This window comes from Bison bison, unplaced genomic scaffold, assembly GCF_000754665.1.
Source record: "Bison bison bison isolate TAMUID 2011002044 unplaced genomic scaffold, Bison_UMD1.0 scf7180017864193, whole genome shotgun sequence".
Lineage (NCBI taxonomy): Eukaryota > Metazoa > Chordata > Mammalia > Artiodactyla > Bovidae > Bison > Bison bison.
In genome coordinates, this window is record NW_011494765.1 from 121,178 (window position 1) to 132,058 (window position 10,881).

The following is a 10,881-nucleotide window of genomic DNA, read 5'->3' on the forward strand; positions in this document are numbered from 1 at the left end:
AGATACAGAAGAGGTGGCACGTATATACAATGGAATATTATACAGCCACAGAACGTAACAAAAGTGTGCCATTGCCGGAACATGGATGGGTCTATATATTGTCTGGGTCTGCAATACAGAGTAAAGAGAAAAATAAATATTGTTTGTTAATGTCTATATATGAAGTCTAGAAAAATGGTAGTGATGAACCGATTTGACAGGAAAGAATACAGAGGCAGACATAGAGAATGAATTTCTAGACACAGTCGGAGGTGGACTTGTTATTCCGTCACTAGGTTTTGTCTGACTTTTTACAACCCCATGGACTGCAGCATACCAGGCTTCCCTGTCCTTCACAGAGTTTGCTCAGAGAGAAGGAGAGGGTGGGACAAACTGAGAGAGTACCATTGTCATATATACACTTCAGTTCAGTTCAGTTCAGTTCAGTTGCTCAGTCATGTCCAACTCTTTGCAATCCCATGAATCGCAGCACACCAGGCCTCTCTGTCCATCACCAACTCCCAGAGTTTATCTAAACTCATGTCCATCAAGTTGGTGATGCCATCCAGCCATCTCATACTCTGGGGTCCCCTTCTCCTCCTGCCCCCAATCTCTCCCAGCATCAGGGTCTTTTCCAATGAGTCAACTCTTCATGAGGTGGCCAAAGTGTTGGAGTTTCAGCCTCATCATCAGTCCTTCCAATGAACACCCAGGACTGAGCTCCTTTAGGATGGGCTGGTTGGATCGCCTTGAAGTCCAAGGGACTCTCAAGAGTCTTCTCCAACACCACAGTTCAAAAGCATCAATTCATCGGCGCTCAGCTTTCTTCACAGTCCAACTCTCAAGTCCATACATGACTACTGGCAAAATGATAGCCTTGACTAGACAAACCTTTGTTGGCAAAGTAATATCTCTGCTTTTCAATATGCTATCTAGGTTGGCCATAACTTTCATTCCAAAGAGTAAGTGTCTTTTAATTTCATGACTGCAATCACCATCTGCAGTGATTTTGGAGCCCCAAAAAATAAAGTCCAATGCTGTTTCCACTGTTTCCCCATCTATTTCCCATATATACACTACCATGTGTAAATTAGATTGCTAATGAGAAACTGTTCCATAGCACAAGAAACTCAATGTAGTACTCTGTGATGACCTAGAGGGCTGCAAAGCATGGGGAGGGTAGGGAGGGAGGATCAAGAGAGAATATATGTATACTTAGAGCTGATTCACATTGTTATATAGCAAAAACCAACAAAACATTGTAAAGCAATTATTTTCCAATAAAAAGTAAATAAAAAATTAAATACATTTTAAAAAGAAATAAATTCCTAGGAAATAAGAGGAGAGATGAAGTACTACCAGCTATATAAATGCTCAGCCTTATAGACACGAACAGAAATCAAGACCAGAACTCAAAATTCATAATTTATGCTAATGAACTGATAGGAAATAGACAATAATTGTAAAGGAATGCAATTCAATTATCAAACATTTACTGAATATTTATTCCATGCTGGGCTCAAATATAGGGATGTAGGATCTGAGGTTTTGTGAACACTCATGGCTGCTATAAAGACTAGCAAATGTCATTGAGACAAGACTTTTGCCCTGTGCAAGAGTCTCTCCAGGGCCTCCTTCATGTCCCTGTTCCTTAGGCTATAAATGAAGGGGTTCAGCAGTGGAGTGACCACTGTGTACATCACAGAGGCAATGGTGCTCTTGTCCCTGGAGGTGCTGGATGAGGGGAAAAAATACAGCCCAATAATTGTTCCATAATACAGAGACACAACAGAGAGGTGAGAGCCACATGTGGACAATGCTTTGCAGATCCCCTTGGTGGAGGGGACCTTCAGAATGGTGGCCCCGATGCGTCCATAAGAGATCAGGATGCATACTAGTGGGAGGACGATGACGGCCACTCCTGCTGTGAAAATGGCCAGCTCATTGAGGGATGTGTCTGAGCAAGAGAGCTTCAGCAGGGCATCAAGGTCACAGAAGAAATGGGGGATGCTGAGGTCAGCACAAAAAGACAGTTGGGTCAGGAGGAGGGTGTGATACAGGGCATTGGCACAGGAGAGAATCCAGGACACAGTTACTAGTAAGGTGCACAGCCCCTGTCCCATGACGATGGTGTAGTGGAGAGGGTGGCAGATGGCCATGTACCGATCATAGGCCATTGAAGTGAGCAGAAAATCATCCAGACCAGTAAAAAATAGGAAAAAATACATCTGTGTTACGCACCCTGCATAGGGGATGGATTGACCCTGAGTCTGCATGTTGATCAGCATCTTAGGGACAGTGACAGATGAAAAGGAGATGTCAGTGAGGGCCAAGTGGCTGAGGAAGAAGTACATGGGGGTGTGCAGACGAGGGTCCAGCCTGATGAGCAGGAGGATGAGCAGGTTGCCCAGCACTGTGGTCAGGTACACGCCCAGGAACAGGGCAAAGAACATGCCCTGCTGCTCTGGCCAGATGGGAAGTCCCAGGAGGAGGAACTTGGACACGCTGCTCTGATTCTCCCTCTTCATGCTCCTCTCCTGTCTTCTGGGAATGAAAGGACAGTGAAAGAAGCATATTTTGATTGCAGCAGGCATATATAAATGAGTCCTTTCTCTTCGTGAATATGTTAGTGTCTGTCTGCATTGCCCTGCAAAAAACCCTGAAGATGAATGGTATTACCATGTATAGTGAGGGAATTACCAACCAAGAATTGAGTTTGATACAGAAGAGAAACTGGCTCAGTGGCATTTTTCCATCACCTCAGTAAAGAGAAAGTATCACACTTTCTTAGCAGAGAAATAGTAAGTTAAAGACCTCCCTAATTTCTCTTCTGTTTCTGGACATACAATCATAAGGTTTGACCTTCAGGTTGTGACATATTGACCTATGGAAATCTGACTTCAAAGTCCTTTCATATGTAAAATATAAGGAGGACTGTTCAACAACGAATTCTTGAAGTAAAGTGGGTCAAAAATACACAGCCAGGGAATTTCCAGGCAGTCCTGTGGTTAATATTTCACGTTGCAAATCAGGGGTTGTGGGTTCAATCCCTGTTCCATGTATAAAGAAATCACATGCCTTATAGCTAAAAACTGAAACATGAAACAAAAATATATGGTAATAAATTTAGCAAAGAATTTTTTAAATGATCCACATCAAAAAAATTCTTTAAAAATAAATAAGCAACTAAACAGCCAGATTCCATTATGTATAAAAGTTGAAGAAAAATAAAGGAAGCTTACCTGTCAACTGAATTCAGAATTTCTAAGAGCTCAATCTTGTAATATCATGCTCTATGAAGTAAAAATATTACTGGCAGTTATGTATATATTTTTACTAACACTCATATTAATCATTCACCAATATCCTCCTGATTCAACAAAATCCTCTTGTTGAAGAGTTCCCTAATCCAAAATAAAAACAGTTGCTACCAAGAGGTGTCAAAGAGATATGCCTTAATATGCCTTCTCCGCTCATCTTTAAGAACTAGTTTAAAAAAGTATCATAGCCAGAGCACAGAGAAATGCTGAACACCTATATACAGACACACACACACACATACAAATACACACCTGCTATTGCCGTAGGATATCCAGTTCTTTTCTGAACTTTATGCTTGATTGATCTAGTTGCCTTGAGTAAGAACTGGTTTTGCAGCTTCTCTGTAGGACACCTGGAGACAAGACTTATCCACTTCTGTGGTCCTGAACCACTCACCAGCATCAGAGAAAAAAAGAGCTTTATCTTCAATTCACCAACTTCAGACATGAAGATGTGAAGACTGCTCTGTCCACCAGAAAGTGGATCCAAAGGGATAGGGCTCCAAGCTCTTGGTTAGAGACATGCATTAAACATGTATTAATTGCTCAGTTTTCTTGTTTCTCCCTCCAGGACACATGCCCTAGGGCAGTGGTTCCTAAACTTTGATGTTCCCTAGAATGCCCTGGGGAGTTTATTAATGATGCAGATCCCAGCTCCAACTCCACTGATGCTCATTCTTGAACTCTGCAGCAAGAGAATTCTGATGTACATGGTCCTAAGGGCTGACACTGAGAAAACAGTGTCCTTAGGAAGAACATCATGATGACGCCCCATGGGTGTGAGCCTGAAGGAGATGTGGAAAGACCTCCTCACTGACCCTTTCTACAAGCTTCAAGCTTCCCCTAGTTAAGTCAAAGCTTGGGATGTGAGGATGGAGTTTTCTCCCAAGCCGAGATGCCTTCTTAGTTTGTTGCCTTTTAAATATATCTGCTTCACGGTAGAGATCCAAATACAATATGGTAAAGTCAAAGTATTTCCCCTGTCTTTTATTCATTTTTTATACTTCTAAAACGGTTTTTATTCATAAAACCTTACATTTGTTGTTGTTCTATCAAAAGGTTAGTTGCTCAGTCATGTTGGACTCTTTGCAACCCCACGGACTGTAGCCCACCAGGCTCCTCTGTCAGTGGAATTCTCCAGGCAAGAATATTGGAGCTATTTTTCAACTCCAATGTTGTTCAACTCCAGTTGTTGTTGTTCAGTGTCTAAGCCATATCTGACTCTTTGCAACCCCATGAGTTTCAACATGCCAGGCTTCGCTGTTTTTTGCTATTTTCCAGAGTTTGCTTAAACTCAAGTTCATTAAGTCAGTAATGCCATCCAACCATCTCATCCTCTGTCATCACCTTTATATCCTTCCTTCAATCTTTTCCAGCATCAGGATCTTTTCCAGTGAGTTGACTCTTCACATCAGATGGCTAAATTATTGGAGTTTCATCTTCAACATCAGTCCTTCCAATGAATATTCAGGATTGATTTCCTTTAGGATTGACTGGTGTGATCTCCTTGCTGTTCAAGGGACTCTCAAGAGTCTTCTCCAGTACCACATTTGGAAAGTATCAATTTTGCCACTCAGTCTTCTTTCTGGTCCAACTCTCACATCCATACATGACCACAGGAAAACCACAGCTTTGGCTAAATTACCTTTGTTGGAAAAGTGATGTTTCTGCTTTTTAATAGGTTGTGTAGAAATGTCATAGCTGTTCTTCCAAGGTCAAGTGCCTTTTATTTTCATGACTGCAGTTACCAAATGAAGTAATTTTGAACCCAAGAAAATAAAATCTGTCACTGTTTCCACTTTGCCCCCATCTATTTGCCAGGAGCAACAGAACAGAATGCCATGATCTTTGTTTTGTGAATGTTACATTTTAAGCCAGCTTTTTCATTCTCCTCTTCCACCCTCATCAAGTGGGTCTTTGGTTCCTCTTCACTTTCTGCCATTAAAGTGGTGTCATCTGCTTATGTGAGGTTGTTGATATTTCTCCCAGCAATCTTGATTCCAGCTGGTGATTCATCCAGTCTGGCATTTCGCGTAATGCATTCTGTATATAGATAAATAAGCAGGGTGACAATATACAGCCTTTATGTACTCCTTTCCCAATTTGGAACCAGTCAATTGTTCCATGTCCTGTGCTAGCTATTGCTTCTTGACCTGCACACAGGTTTTTCAGGAGGCAGGTAAGGTGCTCTGGTATTTCCATCTCTTGAAGAATTTTCCACAGTTTGTTGTGATCTACATAGTCAAAGATTTTAGCATACTCAGTGAAAGAGGAGTAGATGTTTTTCTGTAATTCTCTTGATATTTCTATTATCCAACAGATGTTGGTGATTTGATCTCTGGTTCCTCTGTCTTTTCTAAATCTAGCTTAAACTTCTGGAAGTTCTTGGTTCACATACTGCTGAAGTCTAGTTTGAATGGCTTTGAGTATAATCTTGCTAGCATGTGAAATGAGTGCAGTTGTACTGTAGTTTTAACATTCTTTGGCCTTGTCTTTCTTTGGGACTGAAATAAAAACTGCCCTTTTCTAGTCCTGGGGCCACTGGGGAGTTTTCCAAATTTGCTGGCATACTGAGTGCAGCAGTTTAAGAGCATCATCTTCTAGGATATATTTACACAAATGTGATTTATTTTGCATGGTATCTTAGAGCTTTCTTTTCCTGAAATATATTTATTGCATTAATACTTGCAAGTCTACATCTATGCTTATCAGTTCATAGAATATATACAACATCAATACATTAATCTTCTTAAATTTTTAAATTTTTAGTTGCTCTCTTGTTGAATTAACTGAGTGATCCATTAACACAGAATCTCTAATTCTTCAATAGCACTGGGGCAACCCAGAGGGATGGTATGGGGAGGGAGGAGGGAAGAGGGTTCAGGATGGGTAACACATGTATACCTGTGGTGGATTCATTTTGATATATGGCAAAACCAATACAATATTGTAAAGTTAAAAAATGAAATAAAATAATAAAAAATAAGGTAAAACTTTAAAAAATATTATAGTACACCCTGAAGTCTTCTCCTGTGTCATTTGTCTGATCAAGATTACTTTAAGATCTCCAAAGCATTCATTTTAACAGGCTGCATTGTCTTAGTTCCCCCATGCCTGTGGCTTGTTCCTTTGAAGAGAGAACAACCGAACGTTGAAAATGTCCATGAAAATACATGAAGAATGGAAGTCCAGGTGAAAGCCCATGGAAAGAGAGGCAATAAAGCCAGACTCTTTTCATTCACCTAAAGAATCATCTAAGTCAGAGCTTATGGAATGAAATAAATGAATAATAAAGGAAAGTTGCATCATGATATTTTATACATGTATCAAATATCAAATTCCTTCAAAATATTGTGGTTTCCAACTTTACACCTCAAACAGAGTAGAGTTGTGACATTACCACAGCCTTCCATGTCACTCCAGCTGCTGGTTACATACTAATTAGTGTAATTCGTGTTTATGTATAATATTGGTAAACATACTACATTCGCATAGTGCAGGCACACACACACAAAAGGACAAGATGGAAAAAAGGGGTAAAAACCTGATGCTCAAAAAGAGACATATCTATGTTGATAAGAGAGATCAAATGAATAGTACAAACTAATCTAAAAAAGGCCAATAAAGAGGGAAAAGTAAAGAAACAATCTTTGTCCAAATCTATTTGCAGTAAGTGAGTTTTGCAAGGTAGCAGCATTACAAAGTTTGTCAATAAAGAACAAAAATCAATGATATTTATATCCTAACAGTGAGCACTGAGAATTGAAAATTTTAATATACTATTTATAACAGTTTAAAAAGCAAAATATACATATGGATGAATTTACCAAAATACCAGTACATTTAAAACTACAAACCCATTCATGGTAAATTTAAAGAGAATGAAAATGAATAGAGATATACTTTGCACATAGACTGGATAGCCCAATATTGTTACGAAGCCAAGTCTCTCCTCCAACTGATCTATAGGGTCAGTGCAATCAAAGGCAATGTATCAGCAGCCTACTTGTAGAAAGTGATTCTTAATATTATATGGAAGTTAAAGGGAAGACAAAAAATCTTAAAATGAAAGCAAAATGCCATAATTTACCTAATTTCAAAATCTTTTTATAATCCATCGAAAGGAAAATAAAAATAATTGCATGAGAATAGGAATATAGATCAATAGAACAGCGAATAATTTTTAAATAGATCAATACAAATAAGGTCAGTTAATAGTTTACAGTGGACCAAGGCAATTTAATGTGGCAAGCATAGTGTTTCAATAAATGGTGCCAGCATGGTTCAGTATCAATATGGCTTAATTGAACATGGACTCTTGAGCCACACAATATGCAAAACATAACTCAAAATGGGTCAAATGTGTAAGAACTATAGCTATAAGACTATTTTGAATAAAACATTGGACAAAATCTTGGTAAAAGTGAGGTAGGTAATATTTTCTTAAATAGGACACAAAAGTCATGAACACTAAAAGGAAAAGATAGAATCTTGATTTCATAAAATAAAATGCATTTGCTCTTCCAAAGAAACTTTTTTTTAAAAAAGTCATTGGACTACAGTTGCTTAACAATGTTTTGTTATTTTCTGATCTCAGTAAAATGAATTTGCCATACGTCAAGGCTATGGTTTTTCCAGTGGTCATGTATGGATGTGAGAGCTGGACTGTGAAGAAAGCTGAGCAATGAAGAATTGATGCTTTTGAACTGTGGTGTTGGAGAAGACTCTTGAGAGTCCCTTGGACTGCAAGGAGATCCAACCAGTCCATCCTAAAGCAGATCAGTCCTGGGTGTTCATTGGAAGGACTGATGCTGAGGCTGAAACTCCAATACTTTGGCCACCTCATGCGAAGGGTTGACTCATTGGAAAAGACCCTGGTGCTAGGAGGGATTGGGGGCAGGAGGAGAAGGGGATGACAGAGGATGAGATGGCTGGATGGCATCACCGACTCTATGGACATGAGTTTGGGTGAACTCCAGGAGTTGGTGATGGACAGGGAGGCCTGGAATGCTGCAATTCATGGGGTTGCAAAGAGTCAGACACGACTGAGCAACTGAACTGAACTGAACTGTATACCCCTCTTTTTAAAATTTCCTTCCCATTTAGGTCACCACAGAGCTTTGAGTAGAGTTCCCTGTGCTATACAGTATATTCTCATTAGTTATCTATCTTATACACAGTAGTAAATGTCCACTGACAGAGGAATAGATAAAGATGTGGCACGTATATACAATGGAATACTATACAGCCACAAACAAAACTGTGCCATTGCTGGGACGTGGATGGGTCTACATAGTGTCTGGGTCTGACATATAGAGTGAAAAAAGTCAGAAAGAGAAAACTAAATATTTTATGTTAATGTCTACATACGGAATAGAGAAAAATGGTAGTGATGAAGCGATTTCACAGGCAAGAATAGAGAGGCAGACATAGAGAATGAATTTCTGGATACAGTTGGATGAGTTGTTGTTACAGTTGCTAAGTCTTGTCTGACTCTTTCCAAGACCATTGACTGCAGCATACCATTCTCCCCTGTCCTTCACAGAGTTTGCTCAGGGGGAAGGAGAGGGTGGGAAAAACTGAGAGAGTACCATTGACATACATACACTACCATGTGTAAATTAGATTGCTAATGAGAAACTGCTCCATAGCACAGGACACTCAGTGTGGTACTCTGCGATGACCTAGAGGGCTGCAAAGCATGGGGAGAGTTGGACGGAGGATAAAAAGAGAGAGAATATATGTATACTTAGAGCTTATTCATGTTGCTATATAGCAAAAACCAACAAAATATTGTAAAGCAATTATCCTCCAATAAAAATAAATGAATAATTAAACACATTTTAAAAAAGAAATAAATTCCCAGGAAATAAGAGGAGAGACATAAGTACTAAGAGCTATATAAATTCTCAGCCTAATAGACAAGATCAAAACTCAAGAACCTAAACTCAAAATTCCAAATTTATGCTAATGAACTGTTAGTAAATAGACATAATTGTAAAGGAATGCAATTCAACTATCAAACATTTACTGAGTATTTATCCCATGCTGGGATCAAATCTAGGGATATAGGAGCTGAGGTTTTGTGAACACACATGGCTGTTATAAAGATAAGCAAACATCATTGAGACAAGATTTTCGCCCTGTGCAAGAGTCTCTCCAGGGCCCCCTTCATGTCCCTGTTCCTTAGGCTATAAATGAAGGGGTTCAGCAGTGGAGTGACCACTGTATACATCACAGAGGCAATGGTGCTCTTGTCCCTGGAGGTGCTGGATGAGGGGAAAAAATACAGCCCAATAATTGTTCCATAATACAGAGACACCACAGAGAGGTGGGAGCCACATGTGGACAATGCTTTGCATATCCCCTTGGTGGAGGGGACCTTCAGGATGGTGGCCCCAATGCGGCCATAAGAGGTCAGGATGCATATTAATGGCAGGATGATGACGACCACTCCTGCTGTGAAAATGGCCAGCTCATTAAGGGATGTGTCCGAGCAGGAGAGCTTCATCAGAGCATCAAGGTCACAGAAGAAATGGGGGATGCTGTGGTCAGCACAAAAGGACAGCCGGGTCAGGAGGAGGGTGTGACACAGGGCGTTGGCACAGGAGAGAATCCAGGACACAGTTACTAGTAAGGTGCACAGCCCCTGTCCCATGACGGTGGTGTAGTGGAGAGGGTGGCAGATGGCCACGTACCGATCATAGGCCATTGAGGTGAGCAGGAAATCATCCAGATCAGTAAAAAAGAGGAAGAAATACATCTGTGTTACACACCCTGCATAGGGGATGGATTGATCCCGAGTCTGCATGTTTATCAGCATCTTAGGGACAGTGACAGATGAAAAGGAGATGTCAGTGAGGGCCAAGTGGCTGAGGAAGAAGTACATGGGGGTGTGGAGGCGAGGGTCCAGCCTGATGAGCAGGAGGATGAGCAGGTTGCCCAGCACCGTGGTCAGGTACACGCCCAGGAACAGGGCGAAAAACATGCCCTGCTGCTCTGGCCGGATGGGGAGCCCCAGGAGGAGGAACTCTGACACGCTGCTATTTTTCTCCCTCTTCATGCTCCTCTCCTGTCTGTTGTGAACAAAAGGATAGTAAATTTTCACTACAGAGGCAGATAATAGTGAGTCCTTTCTGCTGGTGAATGTCAGTGTCTGCCTGCTTTGCCATGTCCCTGCAAAACCCTAAAATGTATGGCATTACCACATAAAACAGGGAATTTACCAACCAAGAAGAGGTTTGATACAGAACAGAAACTGGCTCAGTGGCGTTTTTCCATCTTCTAGGAGAGAGGCCACCTTTAAGTCATAATTTGCAGCTGTGTCTTTTCAGCAAAGAGAAAATGTCACAGCATCTTAGTAGAGGGATAGATAGTAAGTTAAAATCTCCCTAATTTCTATTCTGTTTCTGTACATTTAAGAACAATCCTATGGTTTGACCTTCAGATTGTGATATAATGATTTTTTGAAATCTGACTTCAAAATCCCTTCCTAAGTAAAGTGTAGGGAGGAAGTTTCAACAACAAATTCTCACAGGGAAGTGGATCAAAAATACATTGCCAAAGTTTACATTATGTATAA

General features: G+C 40.4%; 2 protein-coding genes across 2 annotated transcripts; both read right to left on the reverse strand.

Moving 5' to 3' along the window:
- Positions 1–1,565: 1,565 nt before the first annotated feature.
- On the reverse strand, positions 1,566–2,507 carry LOC104991507 (olfactory receptor 1J4-like). Its single transcript, XM_010844005.1, has one exon. It carries the CDS (start codon positions 2,505–2,507, stop codon positions 1,566–1,568), a length of 942 nt encoding a protein of 313 aa, XP_010842307.1.
- Positions 2,508–9,420: 6,913 nt separating this feature from the next.
- LOC104991508 (olfactory receptor 1J4-like) lies at positions 9,421–10,362 on the reverse strand. Its single transcript, XM_010844006.1, has one exon. The coding sequence runs from the start codon at positions 10,360–10,362 to the stop codon at positions 9,421–9,423; it is 942 nt and encodes a 313-aa protein (XP_010842308.1).
- Between the last annotated feature and the right edge of the window lie 519 nt (positions 10,363–10,881).

What these genes read in the sequence shown, in the direction of transcription:
- LOC104991507 (XM_010844005.1), bottom strand. Translation starts at nt 2,507, where the DNA reads ATGAAGAGGGAGAATCAGAGCAGCGTGTCCAAGTTCCTCCTCCTGGGA.
- LOC104991508 (XM_010844006.1), bottom strand. Translation starts at nt 10,362, where the DNA reads ATGAAGAGGGAGAAAAATAGCAGCGTGTCAGAGTTCCTCCTCCTGGGG.